Source organism: Daktulosphaira vitifoliae, unplaced genomic scaffold, assembly GCF_025091365.1.
Source record: "Daktulosphaira vitifoliae isolate Bord-2020 unplaced genomic scaffold, ASM2509136v1 Scaffold_4, whole genome shotgun sequence".
In the NCBI taxonomy this organism is placed as follows: domain Eukaryota; kingdom Metazoa; phylum Arthropoda; class Insecta; order Hemiptera; family Phylloxeridae; genus Daktulosphaira; species Daktulosphaira vitifoliae.
In genome coordinates, this window is record NW_026099575.1 from 1,838,082 (window position 1) to 1,860,104 (window position 22,023).

General features: G+C 26.5%; 1 protein-coding gene across 6 annotated transcripts in view; it reads right to left on the reverse strand.

Annotated features, from left to right (window-relative positions):
• LOC126903857 (E3 ubiquitin-protein ligase UBR5) overlaps positions 1 to 15,516 on the reverse strand; it is a 43,375-nt gene extending 27,859 nt beyond the window's left edge. For 3 of the 6 annotated variants that reach the window (XM_050682370.1, XM_050682368.1, XM_050682366.1), the window contains exons 1-18: positions 15,260 to 15,514; positions 14,108 to 14,449; positions 13,632 to 14,015; positions 13,346 to 13,566; positions 13,045 to 13,280; positions 12,709 to 12,980; positions 12,503 to 12,654; positions 11,166 to 11,417; positions 10,976 to 11,086; positions 10,718 to 10,905; positions 8,252 to 8,369; positions 6,906 to 7,060; positions 6,572 to 6,845; positions 6,400 to 6,513; positions 5,553 to 5,684; positions 5,216 to 5,483; positions 4,323 to 4,684; positions 3,849 to 4,093 (exon numbers count right to left, since the gene is read on the reverse strand). In XM_050682370.1, the coding sequence (XP_050538327.1) occupies positions 3,849 to 4,093; positions 4,323 to 4,684; positions 5,216 to 5,483; positions 5,553 to 5,684; positions 6,400 to 6,513; positions 6,572 to 6,845; positions 6,906 to 7,060; positions 8,252 to 8,369; positions 10,718 to 10,905; positions 10,976 to 11,086; positions 11,166 to 11,417; positions 12,503 to 12,654; positions 12,709 to 12,980; positions 13,045 to 13,280; positions 13,346 to 13,566; positions 13,632 to 14,015; positions 14,108 to 14,449; positions 15,260 to 15,321 (3,888 nt within the window). In that variant the 5' untranslated portion in view covers positions 15,322 to 15,514. Of the gene's footprint in view, positions 1 to 3,848; positions 4,094 to 4,322; positions 4,685 to 5,215; positions 5,484 to 5,552; positions 5,685 to 6,399; positions 6,514 to 6,571; positions 6,846 to 6,905; positions 7,061 to 8,251; positions 8,370 to 10,717; positions 10,906 to 10,975; positions 11,087 to 11,165; positions 11,418 to 12,502; positions 12,655 to 12,708; positions 12,981 to 13,044; positions 13,281 to 13,345; positions 13,567 to 13,631; positions 14,016 to 14,107; positions 14,450 to 15,259 lie in introns of all 6 variants that reach the window. The other 3 variants (XM_050682371.1, XM_050682369.1, XM_050682372.1) reach the window with 3 other exon arrangements.
• Positions 15,517 to 22,023: the final 6,507 nt, after the last annotated feature.

Consider the following 22,023-nt stretch of genomic DNA (forward strand, 5'->3'; position numbering starts at 1 on the left):
AAAAAAAAATTATGTTGATTTGTTGATTTTTCAAAAAGTTATGGAAGTTTTAAGAAAAAAAAGTGAAAAAATTTCGAAAATTAGCGATTTTTAAATTTGTAATTTTTTTGGATATTTCCCCCATTTTCGGGGAACGAGGGAATTTTTTTCAATTTTTAATGGTAATGTCTTCAACTAGATACGATTTGTGATCTTTTGACGTATTTTTGAAAGAAATCGGTCCAGTGAGAGCTGAGAAAAAATGGCAACAGACATAAAAAAAAAAAAAAAACATCATAGTAAAATTAATACCTTCTCCGCTTCGCATCGAAGCTAAAAATGAAGTAATTATAGATAATATTTCTTATTTATATAAATTATTTTCTGATAAATAAATACAAATGATTTTTTATTTGTTTCTCTCAATTACAATCATCGAAATACTGGTCCAAAAATTATATGTGTTACTATTTGAAAAAAATATCGCTGATACTTTTATAAGATATAAGGGATGAATATAAAAAAAAAATCTTTATGATTGAAAAATTGTGAGAAACATTTAACTAAAAGTATCTTCTTCTCCATTGCCTTAATCTCAACTACTTGGGGTCGGCCACCCTTATCCTAAACTTCTACTTGAAATCTACCACATCATCTACACTCACATGAGCTGTCCTCAATCGCATTCAATAGCATCCCTCCATTTCTTTTTTGGTCTTCCTCTACCTCTTCTTCCTTCAACATTCATTTCTACAACTATTCTTACAACTTCCGATTGTTCTCTTCTCATAACCAAACCACCTAAGTTTATTTTCTTTCATCTTATCTACGATTGACGCTACACTTATACTCCCTCTTATATGCTCGTTCCTTATTCTATCTTTTTTAGTCACTCCACTCATCCATCTCATTCTCATCTCTGCTACACTCATTCTCTGCTCTACTTTCTTATCAACCGCACTGAACCATACATCATAGCTGGTCTTATTACAGTCTTATAGAATTTACCTTTCAGCCTCATTGGAATTATTTTATCGCATAAGACGCCAAACGCTTCTCTCCAATTCAACCACCCGCACTTAATTCTATGTCTTACATCCTCGTCAATAACACCACTCTTTTGCACAACTGACCCTAAATACTTAAAACTCTCCACCTCTTCAATCACGTCCTCGCCTATTGTCACTGACCTTCTCATTTCACATACCTCGTGTTCTCCTTTGTCAAACTCGTACTCTATATTCTCTGTCTTACTTCTACATATTCTTAAATCCTATTTTTCAACACCTCTAGCCTTTGATTAATTTCTTCCCTATTTTCTCCTATCAACACTATATCGTCAGCAAACAACTTGCACCACGGCACCTCTCCTTGTATTTCTCTAGTAATTTCATCTATCACTATAGAGAATAAGTAAAGGCTTAAAGCTGAACCTTGGTGCACTCCTACACTTAACCGAAAATTTTCTGATACTCCTCCTACGTTATAAATTTGGGTACAAATGCCATCATACATATCTTCTATTATATTAATGTACCTTTTCGGGAACTCCTTTTCTCTTAAATGTTCACTTTAAAACCTCTCTCGGTACTCTGTCATACGCTTTTTCCAAATCTATAAATACCATAATTTTTTTTTTTTTAAGTATATTTAATAATTATTTTTATTTATTATTTATTATTGACAATTTATACTTCATTTTTAATAAAAATAAATAACAAATAATAAATAATAAGAAAATATGATAAATATGATAAATATAAATAAGAAATATTATCAACATTTTTTTTTATTAATAAGAATTATAATATAGGTAATAAATTATAATTATTTTAATTAATATAATTATAAAATTTAATTCATTTAATTAAATAAAATATATGTAGCATTTTGTTTTCGAAAATTAAAGAATTATTGTTTAAACTACATTAATTAATTTTAAATGTATGCAATTGTGATTTTTTTTTTTTAGAATTTGAGTCATTAAATTGTTAATATTACTTTGGCAAATTACTTAAAATAAAAAAAGCAGTGCATTTTTTTTCAAATTTACATCAAGTGAATAAAATAAACAAATTATTAAATTTATATGTATTAGTAATAGATTATTATCAAAAAGTAATATTATACTAATTAAAAATATTTTAATATTAAAAATCAAGTAGTATGAATTTTAAATACAAAGTATTTATTACATTATTCCAATAAATTGCAAACAATTGTGGAACGTATACATTCATTGAACAATAAAATTCATTTGTCACAATTATAACACATCATGGTTGACTGTCATATTCAGTCATCACGTTTGATCATCCCTTTTATGATGAAGGATTCTATTGTTCTATTAGGCATACAGTCAAAATTTTATTATTCGACAAACATATAAAAGAATAGAATTTTGACTATATAATCTAAGTATAAAATCCGTTTGTTTTTAATTTTCGCGTAAAATGATTGGGCGAAAATCTTTTTTTTTTGAACCCTCTTTAAAGAAATTTTACTTCAAAAATTATTTATAATATAGGAAGCAATATTATTTTTAAATTGTTAAAAATATTGTAAAATTAAAATGATTAATTGTATATATATTATTAATATTAGTATATTTTTTTATTAATAAAAGAAAACTAATACCTCATAAGTAATACAGTATATTACTTATGTAATAATATGTATTTTATTTAGGTTTGTCATAATTTTAGCTTCGATGCGAAGCTGAGAAGGTATTGGTTTTACTATGTGTTTTTTTTTGTATGTTGCTACTTTTTCTCAGCTCTCACTGGACGGATTTCTTTCAACAATACGTCAAAAGATTACAAATTGTATCTAGTCGAAGACATTACCCTTAAAATTTCCCTCGTTTCCTGTAAATGGGGGGAAATCTTTAAAAAAATTACAAATTTAAATATCCCTAATTTTCAACATTTTTTTTATTTAAAACTACCATAACTTTTTCAAAAATAATCAAATTAATATACATTATTTTTTTATAGATAATGTCTTTACCTATTTTTTGGTATATTTTTTTTTTTTGTAAATCTGCCCACAGGGGGGATATAAAATGACAACTTTTTCACAAAAAATTAACCTTTTCAACTTAACTTTTAAAAGTGTTCGGAAGGTCTGATACTTTTATATATATCTTAAATTAAAGCTAATGTAATATGCTTTATGGAAAAATAAAAATTCGGACTTTATTTTGTCTTCACGGTGAAAATAGTTACCTAATGCTAATCCACCAATGTTTTAAAATTAAACACTATCTAAAGATTTGCATCGAAGCGTATTTTATGATAGTGATTTTAATCACTGTCAGATATCATTATACTTGACCCAACTATGCCACGTCACCACTGTGCTGCGACCCCCCTGTGCTGGGTTTTTTTTTTTATTATGTTATGTTCAGTTATTAATTTTTATGTATTTTTACACTATACTTTTTGTTTGTATTTTTCGAGTTTTTCTCATCTATTACAAAAAATTTATTTATATATATATATATATATATATATATATAAAATTGATGACACGCGTGCGTCTATGGGTTGGAAAATATTGTTGTCGACGTATGGTGAGCGGGGGGGGGGGGGATGCGTTACGAACGTCTAGTCTCAAGGCCGTAGGACACGTGGGCGTGGAAACTAATATAAACGTGTTAAAAATACACAATTTTTTTCAGATATTTAATACCTTGCTTATTCATACTTAATTTTAAAACTAACTTAATGAATAAAAAATCATCATAATAAATAAATACTTGACCATTGTGGCTATTTAAAGTTTAAAATAATAATTAAATTTAGCAAGTAGAAACTATGATTGTAAAAAGTTAAAATAAAAATTTTATAGCATATAATTATATATACCTGATTAATATGTTCTGCACCAGTCCACGTGAAACTACAAGTATCATTACAACAAAGCACATGCAATGGACAATAATCTGGGTTAGATCCACTAGGATAAATCATTGAAGATAATACTTCTTTTGCTTTAGATATTTTTTCTTTTTCATTTTCAACAAACATTGACCTGTCAGTATACCACATATGTGTCTTATATAAAGATGTCAATGGGAGTGGTGGAGGAGGTGGTGGAATTGTAAAAAATCCTAAGAAAATAATTTTAAGTCATATTACAAATTTATAAATAAAAATAAAGATCTAAATATAACCTGTAAACTTAAATAATTATAAATAAGTTTGGTATATATTGATATAAAAATTATAAATCCGTTTGTATTATATCAACTGCTTTAATGTAATAATATATGTTAAAATGCAAATTTATTTTCTTTCATATAAATAAATAAAAATGAATTTTAAAAAAATCATGCAAACCTTTAGAAAAATCACTGGGTTGTTGTTGTGGTAATCCAGTAGAATTTATAGTCCATGGGTGGGTTAACTCAAAGTTATTAGTAGCATTTTTAAATGAAGGCACGGGTTGTGTTGTCAAATCCGATGCCATTTTATTAGTAGACGAACTAGGACTAGCTCCAGCAGTTGATGATCTCCAAGCATTCATAACATTTTTAATAGCATATTCTTGTTCGGTAGAAGATGTACCTTGTAATTCTAACACTGGAGGTGGTATGACTACTTTAGAAACCACTCGATGAATAGTATCAAGCAATATTAATGCAGCAGGATAGGCTCTGACAGTAATAGCTAACATAAATGGTGTTAATCCTTGGGCATCTCTATAAAAAGCAATAAAACAAAAAAATTTCAATTTTTTTTTTCTAAGTGATATTATAAAAAAAAAATAATAATAGTACAAAAAATGTCATATAAGAATATGGAACTATAATTTGGACTTCATATTAAGCTGTACTGATAAATACATTTGAATCTATAGATATTAATAATTCACATGTTAATTAAAAACTAGAAGCTCCCAATTACTTTTATTGTTTTGAGGAACCAAACTATTAATTTACTTAGGCATTGTAATAGTTTAAATATTCATATATATTGCTAATCTTCTATTTTTATACTTAGTAATAATTCTTTTTAACCTTAAATCATTTATTTCTGACAATTTTTGGATAATAATCTTAAACAAGAATTTAAATGATTGCTAAATATTGTTTTTACTATGATTTTATGTTTATCTAAATTTCAATTCTACTATTCACAATTTCCACAAACAAAATAAGTTGTTTATCCCAGATAATTGTGTTATATTTATCACTTAAAATCTTTGAACTATATATAAAAAAGGAACTAACTTGGCTGTTAATAGATCTAAAAGATATGGAGAAAAAACATTAGATTCACATAATAGCCTCAATATAGATAAAGCATTGTTTCGCCTTTCAGTTGTTGGATTTATTGCTGGTGCAGATTGAACTGCTTCATCTTCATTGGGTAAAACAGAAGGTGGTTGAATTGTTGCATTAACTGGTTCTTGCCAAGGTTCAGGCACATTTACAGGGGGTATTTGAGCATCTTCAGCCATCTCCATTGGCTCAGAATCTGATGAATTGTTTGTAGAACCTTATAACATATTCAAGTAAACCAGCATTTAAGAACAATAATAAGCAATGAATTAATTATTTAACAAACCAGTTCTAACAGCAGCTGAAGCTCTTCTCATCATTTCTCTCAAACTAAATGATGAACGAACACCAAATGCTTTTTGAATTACATTTAAAGTATCAACATTTGAATTTGACTGATTCAAAATATTTTCATTATCTAAAAATAATTAAACATTGATAATGCTCGGAAATTTAGAATTGATTTTTTTTTATTATTTAAAGATAATTATTAAATATACATATAAATTTTATCATGATATGACCAAAAACAAGAATAAATGATTTTTCACTTAAATAAAGCATAAAAGTTCAAGATTAAATCAACCAACTATAATAATTCAAAAATTATACTTATGTTTGTTAGAATTTTGTAAAAATATATGACATTGAAAAGTAATTTTTTCTTTCGAACGAGATAAATTAACGTTTGAATGTTTAACAATGACTTACAAAGCATATTTTTAAATAGCATAAATTTTGTTTAAATTGTTGAATGTTTAAAAATATTAAGAAAAGAAATAATACTTATTTAAAATTTTACTAGAACTAACTAATTACTATAAGTTACTATTTCAAAGCTTTAAGTATTTTACATGAAAGTTATACTAAAATCGGAGTATTTAAATTTATATCAAGTACTTGAGGCTAGTTCAATAAACAAATCCACTCAACTCATTTTCTAAGTTTCATACATAAAATTTTTTTTTTTTAGGAAGTTCATACCTATGTTTTATTATTTATCACAAACTGTTAGTTGACAAAAATTCATATTTTTTTATTTCAACACTTACTTAATCTCTAAACAACAAAGTTAAGTAAAAATACCTGTGATGAAATTGTCTTTATAAAAAATTACAAATTAAACAACCTACCAGTATCATGTTCTTTATTGGACATAGGTGCACATACAGATACACAAGCATGAAATAGATTACGGTTACCATCACATCTTTCAGCCAAAATTTGTGAAAGAAGTTCTCCATTATCTAATAATTTGTTCAAGTTATAATTATTTGTTCTTTAAATTTTACTTTAATTACATACCATTTTCAATGGTGAGCTGTTGAACTAGCATTTTAACTGACTCAAAATTAGATTTTAATATTCGGGACATTAAAATTTGCTGTTCAACATCTAAAACTATTATAGCAGTAACTGCTTTAATATAAGGTGACATCACTGTATGTGATCCAATACCAATGCACCGCACAGGACCTAAATCTAACCACTGAGGTTCTCGCATAGAGTCAGTACTATCTTTTGCTAATGGATAAATTGTACGATTACCATCTCTTAAAATACATATGTTATCTTTACTCTAAAAAAAAAACAAGAAAATTCTTAAATTGAACTAGCAAAATTAATTTTTTTTAATTACTTCAGCTGTGCATAATATTTGCATGTTATCAGGATTGAGACCAACTATAGCAGTAGAATCTACTGGAAATGGACTATCTTGTTCTATTTTACCACTTGTTATATTAAATTTAACATAACTTATTTTTGAACCATTTTTAACAATTGCATGAATTCCTAAAAAAATATTGGAAATAGATCCCATTAATATTGAAATGTATTATTTTTAATACATCAAACAAATATTTAATAACAGGTTAAAATAATAAGATTGAACAAAATAATATTAAAAATAAATAAATAAATGAATCATTGAAATTTTCAAAATCTTTTTTGTAAAAAACATACAACATGGCATAGTTGGGTCAAGTATAATGATATCTGACAATGATTAAAATCTTTATCATAAAAAAAAAAGCTTTGATGCAAATCTGTAGATAGTGTTAAATTTTAAGAATTGATAGATTATTCCAAAAGCTACATGATCTCCTATTTCCTTATTTATATCCTGATTACAAGTTTTATGATTTATAAGTTTAATATATACATATATAATTATATTAAGGGAAATGGTGTTATTAAAAAAAAAAAAGTATGTAAAATGAAAGAGGAATATAAATATTATTCCTCATAAAAAAATTATATTGATCCATACATTTTTCAAAAAGTTATAGCATAATAAAGTTAAAAATGTAAAATATAAAATCAAGAATTTTCACACAAAAATAGCATTTGGTAGCTATTTTCACCGTGAAGACAAAATAAAGTCCGAAATTTTTTTTTTCCATTATAAAGTATATTACATTAGCTTTAATTTAAGATATATATAAAAGTCTCAAACTTTCCAGAACACTTTCAAAAGTTAAGTTGAAAAAGTTAATTTTTTGTAAAGAAGTTGTCATTTTGAATTCCCCCCTGTGGGCTGTTAATGGGTTTAATTTATAAAAAAAATATACCAAATGATAGGTAAAGACATCAAGCATCTATATAAAAAAAAAAAAATTATACTGATTTGGTTATTTTTAAAAATGTTATAGAAATTGTAAGTAAAAAAATTGAAAAAAATGACAAAAATTAGCAATTTTTAAATTTGTAATTTTTTTGGAGATTTCCCCTATTTACAGGAAAGCTGAAAGGGAAAAATTTTCAATTTTTGAGGGTAATGTTTTACGACTAGACACAATTTTTATTTTTTGACGTATCGTTGAAAGAAATTGATCTGGTGAAAGCTGAGAAAAAGTGGTAACAGACACAAAAAAAAAAAAAAAGATACATCATAGTAAAAGTAATTACTTCTCAGCTTCTCATCGAAGTTAACATTAAGGACCCATGTTCAATAAAATAGGTTAAAAGAAATTTCATATTTACCTTGTCCATCAACTGTTAATGTTAAAATTTGATTTCCATTATCTGAAGGAATATTTATTCTTCTTGGAGTTCTTTGAAAACAATCAGGTACTTTACTTGCAACAGCTACTTTACAAACCTGATAATTAAAAACAAAAAATACTTATAAACATTTTGAATTAAAAAAATTACATTAAGATATGCTTTAAAAAATTTAAATCCTTAAATAGTATACTCAATGTATAAAAAAACTTACAATACTAGTTATGCAATTTAAAAACACCTGAATATTTTAGATAATGATATTACTCTTCTTTAAGTATAATCTTTGTCAAAACTTTGTAGGATACCATATATATAAGGTGAGTTCAGAAAATAATAGTAATTTTCGTTTTTTGAAAAAAAAATTTATTTATTCGTCTAAATGTATGTTGTTGATTTAAAGTCCCCCTTAGATATTATTCACTTGTGTTAACACTTCTTCTAATCTTCGAAACACTTCTCAAACTCAATCTTTGGGATAGCCTTTAGATCATTCGATGGGCCTTTAAGGTTCTCTTTATTTTTGGAAATAGAAAAAAGTCACACGGAGTCATGTCTGGCAAATATGGAGGCTTGAGCATCGTTACAGTATTTTTTTTTGGTCAAAAATTCAAGACCAAGCAATAAAATGTGAGCAGGTGCATTATCATGATACTAAAATCATGAATTATTTTGCCATTCATTGGCGTTTTTTTGGATTTCTTCAAGCAAATGGCGTTGCACTTGTAGGTAGTACTCCTTATTGACCATTTGACCTCCTCGTGGCAAGAATTCATGATACACTACCACATTAAAATCGAAGAACACAGTAAGCATAACCTAAACGCATAATCGCACTTGCCATACTATTTTCAATCTTGGCGATCCAGAATGCCTTCACTGTTTTGATGTTGTATCCATAAACTCAGTTTCGTCACCTGATATATCACGTTTCAATAATTCTACATTGACGTTGACTTCATCAAGTAACTCCTGAACAACTTTTTTTTGCTGTCATTTTTGTTCGAAATTCAACAATTTTGGAACAAATTTTACTGCTACACATTTTATACCCAAGACATTCAAAAAAATTCTAGGCATAAGCCAATTGATATTTCAACATCATCAGCTTCATTTCTGATTGTGATTCGATGATTGTTCATAACCATTTCTTTCACTTTCTTCACGTTTTTATTGGTTGTGGATGTGCTGAGGGGTCAGTGCTTTTGTCATCTTCAATGTCTTCACAACCATCTTAGAAACGCTATACCACTCGTAAACCTTTGTTTTACTCATAGCAGACTCTCCATAGACCTTTGTTAACACTTCACACACTTTAATTCATTTCCTATGCAAAATTTGATACAAATCCTTTGATCCATTTTTTTTAACAAACGTAAATCGCCAAGGTCATAAAAACACAACTAACTTTAGCGGCTGCCACTGACAAAGTAAAAAATTAACACAGCTGTAAATTTTATCATACTTCAGGAACATGTGTACCAACATAAAAAAAACATTTTGATAATCGGACCCTCCAAACAAGCGAAATAAAAATATTCCCGTTATTTTCTAAACACACTTCGTATATAGTGACAATTTTTAAATGAATAACTAATTATGAACAAAAATAGTTAAGTTTTCAAAATAATACTCTTAATTTTAAAATTAAAAACAATTTTATTTAAAAAGTAAATAAAATATTGAAAAAAAAATTTTTATTTCTTTTTAGTTACACATGATTTATCGGCTAATATTTACTTCTTATAATCATCCCTTATATTTTAAAGGAATGTCAAATTTTTTTAAATGGCAACGTACATGTTTTATTAATTTATAAAATAGGAAATAATATAATTAAAAAAATGACTGGTCAATTAAAATGTTGGGACTAATATTTCAGAAGTTATTAAAAATTTAAAGTAATAACTGGATGGTGTGAGGATTAGGTGCTGCTATTTTTATCACTACTCATTTTCCAGCCTTACTCTTCAATCTGTTTAGGTAAAAGTTATTATCAACCAGTCATTTTCTTAATTAGATTATCCTGTTTTATAAATTAATTAAATATATATATATTACCATTACGTTGGCATCCCTATATGTCATAAGGGTTGATCCTAAAAAATAATCATTAGCTAATAAAGTATGAAATATATGTAACTTAAAAAAATATATTACAAAATATTTCATTTCAAGCACAGGGGGGTCGCTGCACAGTGGTTATGTAGCATAGTTGGATTAAGTATAATGATATCTGACAGAGATTAAAATCACTATCAAAAAAAATACTTTGATGCAAATCTTTAGATAGTGTTTAATCTTAAAAAATTGGTGATTTTTCCAAAAGATACATGATCTGCTATTTCCTTATTAATATCATTTTATATTTATATATTTTGTTAATAAAATGTGAAGTAGTATATGACAAAATCACCCTGTAATTATAATAAAAATTAAACTTACCTGTAGATCATCTTTTTTCATTAATCTAACTTCATGCTGATCTAACATTTTAATAATATTAGAAACAATATCATCGTTAGCTGATGAAGCACTATCTTTATCTTTAGATAAGACTCCAGAAATATTTTCTTTTGATGCACAAGGGAATTTAACAGCAGCATATGAACCATCTACATGAACAACTCGACCTGCAAAATTATTTTTTCCTATAATTAATTTAAAAATTTTAAATAAATTTTTTCATAAAAAATGATATACCGATTGGTAAACTCTTTTGGTCTTCGACAAATATGACATCTTTTAATGGCCAATCTTCTTCCATATTTTTGTCATCTTCAGGACCTTTCACAGTAACTCTCTTGGTTCTCTCTAAACAATGTGTCAATTTAAGTTTTATTTCTAAAACATTAGAGTATTCAAACTTTAAAAAAAGTTTTCAATTACATACTTGAACTTTGAACAGAATTTCCAGCATCACTACAAGTACTCGATGCTGGTGAAGGAGGAGGTGGCATATCAATTCTATCAGCAGTCTCTTTAGTTTTGTCAACTAAATTATTAAATTTAGCTGCATTATTAATATTCTGAGATTGAAAAATTTGAGGCGAAGTTAAAATTTGAAATCTACATACATCAGCATAGGTCCAGGCTGAATTTAATAATTGACCAATTTTAGGCTCACCCCCATATAATGTTATACCTGAAAATGTACATAAATAAGGGTTGAAAAGATTTTTTTTAACTTTTGAAAGTAACTAGATATACTTCATGATTTCAAGATGTATTAATGGCAATATTAGTCCAGTGAAAACTTAAAATAGTGTGTTAATGATAAATACAAAATTAATACTTAATACATTGGCAACTAAGCATAGACGAAAACTAGTATAGATTGAAATCTAATAGTAAATCAAATCTTGGTCATAAAACACTTTGATGCAGGGATTGAAAATAATATTAAAAATTTTAAGGTTGCTTGAAGTGCTTGAGGATATGTTCTGACGTTTCAGACTCATTGCTGAGTCCATCTTCAGAGTGATGGATGCTAGTCGGTGGCTGCAACTATACTTGCATATTAGAATCTTGCATAGAAGATGGACTCTGCAATGAGTCCGAAACGTCACAACTCAACTGCAAACATGGATATATCCTCAAGCACTTCAAGCAACAAGACAATCTATGAAAGCTTTAACACATTCATAATTTTAAGGTTGAATGATGATTAATAACTCATAGCAGATAATTCTTTAAATATTTCTTCTTATTATTTATCAAATTTATGAAAATTGCATAAGCTTTAATTAATTAGTGTTATTATAAAAGATGCAGGTTTTCTTAAACATAATTTAGATTTTTAAACATAGCATTCTACAAGACAATTTGTGACCTATTAATGTACTTTTAAGCACTATAGATATAACATAGAAGCAAAATTTTCATGTAGAAATACTTAAATCTTTATCTTAATGTAACTATATATAATCACCAATGAAATGAAACTTTAACTCTGTACCTTATTGACAAAAACTTTAATCTAAAATGTTTGCAATTTTGTAACTCTTAAGTGTACAGTTAAAATTTTACTATTTTAGTATTTAGTAAAACAACAATAGCTATACTAATTAACCTGTTCTAAGAGATACAAAACTTTTAAATCTATTGAAATTTATGATTGAATAATATATTTTTAATTTTCTCATAAAAAATAATAATTAACAAATAGTGATTTTTGCGCCAATACAGAACCAAAATACAATTACACTATACTAAAACTAGTAATTTTACCTATAGCTCCTGGTTGGTATAATGGGCTATTTTTCATACACACTTGACTACCAACTATGATATCAGAATTTAAGTTACTACTTTTCTGTTTTCTTGCTTTTGTTCGATATTTATCCCATATTTTACGTCTTTGATTAAATGGTAGAACTCCCCTTAAAAATAAAATATTAGTTATAATTATTTTTCTCTTCTCTTATATTACTTACCACCAATACAAGGCTCCACTTTCTAAGCGGACTAAAGTGTAAAGTGGACAAGTATGTATAGAAATAATATGATCAACAACAAATTCAGTGTAAAGTTGAGCTGGATGTTCAAGTTTTGAGGCAGTAGCAGCATGAGTAAGGCTTTCATCCATCCAAGTAGCTACTTTGTTTGATTCTGTTACAACAGAAACACGTACAATAGTTCCAGAAAGAAGAACTACCTTTTCGTTAATCAAGCCAAGTGCACTAGTTTTTGGATGATGAATATTACTCTAAAAAATAAATAATTATAGTAAAAAAAAATGTTGCTCAATTTTTTTTTTTTTTTGTTCTTACATCTAATGATTTATATGGGTCAGCATCATCCCATTTCCACTGATACAGTTGTCCACCAAATGAAAGGGCAATAAGTTCTGAATGAATAGCAGCAATTTGCAAAAATTTCACATTAGAGTCTGGCCAGTATTCTATTTCATCTGATAACCATAATGGATTCCCAGTGCTATTTTCTTTTTTTTTCAAATCAGCCGAATATTCAAATGTTCCCACACTAGATTCTTTCTTTTTAGATTCTATTCAAATAAATTTAAACAAAAATTAGTTGATGAAAAAACTTAATATTCACATGAATAAATACCTGCATCTTTATCCCAAGCTGAATCTCTTAATGCTCCTTCTAACCATTGTTGTTGCCTTTGTCTATGTTGTTGTTGTCCATAACAATGACGGTCTCTCCATCTTGTAAAACTATCTCTATCACTTGATCCAAGATTACGATCACCAGAATTGTCACTATTATTGACACGGTCCCGTTCGCCTAATCGTCGAGCACCACTCCTACGAAATGTCAATACGGGTCTAAAATCAATATATATAGCCTATAAAGCTAAAAACTATGCAAAATAAAATAATACTTAATTTACCTTCTAGATGAGGATGAGTATGAGAACATATCTTCAGAAAAAATTGCATCAGCATCAATGATAACTGAATGATCTGAGTGAAAACCTCCTCCATCTAATAAAGACATCAAGTCTTCAGGAACATAGGAATCTCCACTTGGACCACCTCCAACTTCATCACTTCCTTCCCCATCACCTTCTTCATCATCTCGAGACAAAAGATTATTAACAGCTAAATTCACATCTAAATTTGTTCTCTGTAATTCTCGTATTATTAAATTTCGACTTTTTCCTTGCAATACAACCTGTGCTTGTGCTACAAGTTCTTCAGGTACGAACTGTGCAGGCATCACAGGTCTTCCACTTGAAGAGCTACTACTCATTATTACACCACTGCCAGATGATCTGAAAAATTAATTTTAGTGAAATAAGTTAAGCAAAAATCCAAATACAAAAATTTGATTATACAGATAAAATAAATTGATAAAAATAAACACCTTGATGTTCCACGAAAAGTTCCAGATCTCATGATACGTGCTCTTCTAGTTAAATGTCGTGTGGCAGAACTTAAACTACTACCTCCTCCAGCTCCACTTCCACTATTATTTCCACCATTACTAGATTTGGAAGTGATTTTACTTGTATCTCCAGTAGCTCTAGATAAATCCAACCGATCTGCGAGTACAGAGAATGCAATACGTGCCACTCTTCCATCTTCAAATAATAAGCCAATGTGGTGTGGTCCAACTACTATTTGTTTGATAGGAGACTTAATGCTAGATAGAAATGAACTATTGCCTGAATTATTTCGGTTAATTCGCTCTGATATTTCTTTAAATCTGAAAACGAATATAGTAAAACAATAATACATAATACTCAATTTATACAAATTATTCAAAATGAAACTAACAAGTTTATTAATTTAATAAACATTCAAATTAATCAGATATTTTTAATTTTACAATACTAAAAGCTTTTTTTATTCTGTATCTTTTGACAGTTAATATGTTTTTTTTTAATTATTTTCACAAATATTATATTATAATAAACAATTAATAATATTAAATTTTTAAATTATTTTTAAAAATTCAATGTTTAGGAATATTTCAACAAATTAATGAAAAAAAAAACAGATGCTCTTTTTTTTAAGAAAACCATGACATGTAATTATATGTAATTATTAGAATCAATATATACAAAATTGGTTATAACAAATTGCAAATTGAAAAAAAACTGAAAACTTATATTGACTTAAATATCAAAAATATTAAATATAGCTATAATAAAGATTAGATTATTTATCAAGAGTAGATTATCAACTCATGATTTAGTAGAAACAGAAAAATTAAATTTAGCTTCAATTAACTGACAATTATAATTTATAATATACAAAATGGATAAACTTAGTTCAATTGTAGTGTAATTTTTTTTTTTTTTTTTAATATTAAACTTTATTTAAAATCTCCAAAAAACTGTCAGGGTATATCACACCACACCCAGCAAGAGTAAAATACGAAAAGTTAGCATAATTTTATAAATAGTAATTTGATAACATTAACTATTAAAGGGATTAATTATTAGGCGAAACACATAAATATTAACCGCGAAGTATCGTAGTGAAATTTAAAGAAAAATACTTCAATAAATACCTATCATTCAATTGATCATCAGTCCCAGGAGCCGGATGCACAATAAATTGCAAGGACGACATTTGTTATCCTGAAAAATATTTTGTGGTATTCATGAACATAGATTAATCAACAAAAAATATTTTGTTTTTAAAACAAATTATAAACCTAAATATCACAAAATTAAAATTATAATTAAATGAGTTATTTAGAAACACACAAAGCATAGGATAAAGCAAACACGTTCAATGAACGAGATATACTATCGCCATTTTTGACGACCATGGCAAGGGGGGTGACGACTTATAATGATGGTGGGAGGAACACCGACAACAACCATGCAGCTCATCGAAGGTCACCGATGGTTGTTAGACTAAAAACATTTGATACCGTGGTTTTAAGTATTTATGGGGAAAATAGATAAAAGAAAACTGGAAGTGTAATAAGCTAGACTTAATAGTAATATATAATAACAATATATTACTAACTATGACTATGATAATAAGTTAATAAAGTGATTATTTGATTTAAATTAAAAAATTAGAAATTTTAATATTATATAGCTTTAATAGTCTAAAGGCTTGTAAGAATATATTTAAAATACATATTCAAATACTTCTATTTTTTTTTTATAAAAAAAAAAATTAAATCATTAGTTAAAATATTTAATACACATTTATTTATTGCGCTCAAAATTTCGATTTATTTATTCTTTATAAAATCATTCGGTTAAATTTTGAAAACATCACTTTCTCCAAATTATTGTCATTCATTTTTCCTCTATGAATTGTTAAATAGTCATTATTTACGTTGAAAGCCAATTTATCTGGGTTATTACTAGGTACTAATAGCATTGGCTAGTAGTGTCTGTTCATTATTTTTTCTTAAGTTTTCAGATTAAATAATTTAGGAATGTTTTTGTTAACACCATGTTTGTCGATTGTCATAATTATCTCCTTAGACTCTATCTCAACTATTAGGGATCACCCCTACCTTACAATGATATAACACGACTTTTACATTGGCTACCAGCCCGACGCAACCTCATTTTGACTGAGGAAGCCAATACGGGAGTCAAGTTTGTGTCATTGTTAAAGTTTCCATATGGTCACCTATTCGGGAACCAACAGCAAACAACAGAGTTGAACATCAATACTAAGCCAGAAGTGAATAATCTACTATATCACACCACATCTCTATGCATGTTATCATTTGAAATATTAATGTTACTATTGCCCGTAGAAGTAAAATTTCTAGTGTGTAGTAATTATTATTTGTAATAATATTACTTAACATTTATTATCATTGTTATTATTATTATTGGTTAGTTTAGAAATTTATAATGAGGAGGATACGAACATTTTTTTTTCGCGCTATTAAATTTAGATGACTTTTTTTATACTATAAGTATATACAGTAGCTACTGGATTCTTCTTAAATTAGTAATTATATTAATAAAATTATTTTTGGTATTTTTAAATTTCATATATTTATAGATTGATCAGTTATTAATTACTTTTTAATTTAATTTTACATATTGAAAAGGTATTAACTTAAAACTAGCAAAATATGTGTATTGTCATTTAAAAAAGTAAAGTTGATACCTTTATAAGAGATAAAGGATTTATAATATTAATTAATAGATGTTCAATAAAAAAATATATGAAACTAAAAAATGCCAAAAATAATTTTCATAATTGAATAGTCATTATGGACCTATGACATATTTTTTACCAAACAAATTTTATATTACATTATTAACTTTGTAAAGTAACTAAGTCTTTTGTTTCTAAGAAATTGACTTAAAATTGTTCTTGTGTATAATATAGTATTAAGATACATATAATACAAATTAATCGATTATGAAAGAAATAGTTTTTTTTTTTCCTGAAAAAATAAGAAAAATAGACATAAGTCCTTTTAAACAAATGGTTTATGAATTATTATTAGTAAATCAAATAGCTAGTATTAAAAGAATCACTTTATATATACTTAAAATACGTATTAAAAGTTATTTTTTTCAACAAAACAAAATAGTCAATAACAAGCATAAATAAAATCAATAAAATAAAACATAATTAACAAGTAAAAATTAGTTAATTTTTTTAAAAACTATTTTTAATTATCAAAAATATGCATATAATAATTAACGTAAAAAAATAGCGTATTTCTTTGTAAACTAAAAATTTCAAAAAGATTAAATTCAACGTATTTGTTAGTAATAAATGATAACGTATCTGAGACAACCTTATGGGGCTATGAGTTTTGTTCCGCAAGACAACTACATCGACGAACATTTGATAAAAATATGTTATTATCAATGACCCAAAAAAAGTTTTAAAAAATTTTATCAATTGATAACTCACTCATTAACCTATCCATATAATAGATAAAATTAGACTGGTAACTTAAAAAAAAAATTTACATTATATCTTATGGGGATCCACAATTTTGAGCTAAGGTTTACCAGTGTAATCACGACTGAGAGAAAGCTTGAAAAAAGTAAAACAAAAAAACACTTTTTCAGTGTGTAATTTTTAATGTTATAAGGGCTTCATGCGTTTTAGTTAGATATCAATAATTTTTTTTGTATTATTAAAACTCGCTTATCTGTATATTAATTCTATACAGAGTGATCAAAATCTGGTAAGACACCTATTTTCTCAGAAACTATTGAGAATTTAAAATTTTTGTAAAAAAAAAAATTAATAAGTTTATAAAACTCAACAATAATATGAAGTTAAATAACTTTTTTTTTTATTCCTTCAGGGATAAAAATGTTTATTTATAATTTTTTTTAATGGGAACCCTTATTTTTAACTTTATAATATGATAGAAAAACAAATTACAAACAATTTTGTTCTTATAATTTTTTTTATAAGATTAACCGTTCATCCGTTACAGCTTGTTAAAGTCAAGTGATTTTAGGCCAAATTTCTATTCTCATTTTTCTGTATTAAATACAGAAGTCCTTATTAGCTTCGATGCGAAGCTGAGAAGGTATTGGTTTTACTAAGATGTGTTTTTTTTTTTTGTGTGTCTGTTACCACTTTTTCTCAGCTCTCACCGAACCGATTTCTTTCAATGATACGTCAAAAGATCACAAATCGTATCTAGTCGAAAACATTACCCTTAAAAATTGAAAAAAATTCCCTCGTTCCCCGTAAATGGGGGAAACCTTCGAAAAAATAACAAATTTAAAAATGGCTAATTTTCGAAATTTTTTCAATTTTTTTTACTAAAAACTGCCGTAACTTTTTTAAAAATAAATATATCAATATAATTTATTTTTTTATAGATGCATGATGTCATTACCTATCATTTGGTATATTTTTTTTATAAATCTGACTTTTTACCTGCCCACAGGGGGGTATTTAAAATGACAACTTTTTTACAAAAAATTAATTTTTTCAACTTAACTTTTAAAAGTGTTCCAGAAAGTCTAACACTTTTATATATATCTTAAATTAAAGCTAATGTAATATACTTTATCATGGACAACAAAAATTTCGGACTTTATTTTATCTTCAGGGTGAAAATGGCTACCAAATGCTATTTTTGTGTGAAAATTTTCGATTTTGTATTTTACATTTTTAACTTTATTATGCTATAACTTTTTGAAAAATGTATGGATCATTACAATTTTTTTATGAGAAGTAGTATTTATATAGATCTTTCATTCGACATACTGTTTTTTAAAATCGGACCATTTCCCTAAATACAGGGGGGATTCAAAACATAAAAATGCATATAGAAAGTAGAACTTTTTCAACGTAACTTTTGAAAGTGTTCCGGAAGGTCTGACACTTTTATATATATCTTAAATTAAATCTAATGTAATATACTTTATAATGGTAAAAAAAAAATTTCGGACTTTACTTTATCTTCATGATAAAAACAGACATTAAACTTAATAAAAAAAATACGATTTTTGTAAAAAATATTATATTATATTTTTAACTTTATAATGCTATAACTTTTTGAAAGATGTATGGATCAATATAATTCTTTTTTATGCAGATGCATGATGTCTTTACCTATCATTTGGTATAATTTTTTTATAAATCTGACTTTTTACCTGCCTACAGGGGGGGATTCAAAATGACAAATTTTTCACAAAAAATTGACTTTTTCAACTTAAATTTTGAAAGTGTTCCGGAAAGTCTGACACTTTTATATATATTTAAATTAAAGCTAATGTAATCTACTTTATTATGTAAAAAAAAAATTTCGTACTTTATTTTGTCTTCACGGTGAAAATGGCTACCAAATGCTAAAATTGTGTGAAAATTATCGATTTTATTTTTTATATTTTTAACTTTATAATGCTATAACTTATTGAAAAGTGTATTGATCAATATAATTTTTTTATGGGAAATACTATTTTTTAATAATCCCTTTTTCATTCGACATACTTTATCTTAATCAGGATATTAATAAGGAACTAGCAGTTTATGAAGCTTTTGGAATAGTCCACCAATTTTTTAAAATAAAACAGTATCTAAAGATTTGCATCGAAGCGTTTTTTTTTTATAGTGATTTTAATCACTGTCAGATATCATTATTATACTTGATCCATCTATACCACGTCACCACTGTGCTGCGACCCCCCTGTGCTGGGTTTTTTTTCCGCTGCGATTGGCTTTATAGTTTTTCATTATATAAATAGAATTAAAAATAGTAATAATAATATAGATACGAAAGTGGTTGAAAAATGTGTGCTATTTATTTAATATAAAATTAAATATAATAGATGAAATCTAATAGTGCATATTCATTAGAGAAAGTACTATTTTTACTAAAAAAAAAATAAAAATTGAAATGTAAATTTATTTTAGGTCACAAGTAGTTTAGAAAAATTATCTGGAGAAAATTCTATAGCTTCTCCTTAATATACTTTTGGGATGTAATCCAAAATTTGCAAAAATCTTTTCTAAAATTATTTATTTTTAACAAAATAAATCTTAATGATTTTTTTAAAGCATAGGTCCTAACCGGTGAAAAAACAATTAAGGTCAAAAATAATAATGGCAAAAAAGTTATTTTTACACAAAAATATTATTTTATTTTTAAGTTTAGGGGTTATACACGGAAAAATAAAGTCGTCAATATGTTTATTTAGCCTGTACAAAATACAAGTTTTGATTTCATTTAAGTTTTAAGGTCCCAAGAATTCGAAATTATTTTCAAATGTTAGCTTAGTACACTATAATTTAAATATTAGATTTAATACAAATATTTCCATGTACGAGAAAATTGTTAATAAATAAAAAAATATGACTTCCAAAATTAATTGTCTAATATTTTCTTAAAAAAAAAAACGGGTCTATTCATTAATTTTCAAAAATTTATAGGATTATCAGTCACTTAAGAGACTTGGAAGTTGAATATTATGTATGGTAGAGTTAAAAGGCCATGAGTTTAATTCCCGGTCCCGTAGCTTAGTTGTCCTTATTTTCTGAGTTTCTAACAATAGAAATATAAATTTGAAAATCAAAAAATAAAATGGGACCATTTTTACAAAAAAAGTTTGATTTTTTCAATACAATCAACAAGAAAAACTGAGACAAGTGGTCATAAAATTTGACTTCAGTTTACAACATGTTACAATAGCTTTAATTTAATATTGGTTCTAAGGATGCAGGAAATCCGGCACATTTTAAGTAGAAAAAATTAATTTAGTCTACAAATTTTGCTATTTTGAACCCATTTTGTAGGTATTTTTAAAAAATATATCTAATAAAAGGGATATATCTAAAGTATTTGTAAAAAAATTGTTTAAATCATTAGTTTTTTTAAAAATTATAACTATTTTAAATACAAAAAGTAAAAAACTCAGCACAGTGGGTACGTGGCATAGTTGAGTCCAGTATAGATTTAATCTAACAGTGATTAAAATCGCTATCATAAAAAAAACTTCTATGCAAATCTTATATTAAATTCATAATTTAATTTATAATAAAGTATATTATATAAGCTTTAATTTAGGATATATATATAAGTGTTAGTATTTACGGAACATTTTCGAAAATTAAGTTGAACAAGTTGTCATTTTGAATCCTCCCTTCAAGGCAGGTATAGGGTTAACGTAATAAAAAACCCAGCACAGGGGGGTCGCGGCACAGTGGTGACGTGGCATAGATGGATCAAGTATAATGATATCTGACAGTGATTAAAATCACTATCAAAAATAAACGCTTCGATGCAAATCTTTAGATAGTGTTTAATTTTAAAAAATTGGTGGATTATTCCAAAAGGATCATAAACTGCTAGTTCCTTATTAATATCCTGATTAAGACAAAGTATGTCGAATAAAAAAGAGATTATTAGAAAATAGTATTTCCCATAAAAAAATAATGTTGATCCATACACTTTTCAATATGTCATAGCATTATAAAGTTAAAAATGTAAAAAATAAAATCGAGAATTTTCACATAATAATAGCATTCGGTAGCTATTTTCACCGTGAAGATAAAATAAAGGCCGAAATTTTTTTTTTTCATAATAAAGTAAATTACATTAGCTTTAATTTAAGATATAAATAAAAGTGTCAGACTTTCCGGAACACTTCAAAAAATTAAGTTGAAAAAGTAAATTTTTTGTGAAAAAGTTGTCATTTTAAATCCCCCCCTAAAGATAAAGATAAAGAGTCAGATATATAAAAAAAATATACCAAATGATAGGTAAATACATTATGCATCTATAAAAAAAAGAATTATATTGATCCATACATCTTTCAAAAAGTTATAGCATTATAAAGTTAAAAATATAAAAAAGAATTTTTT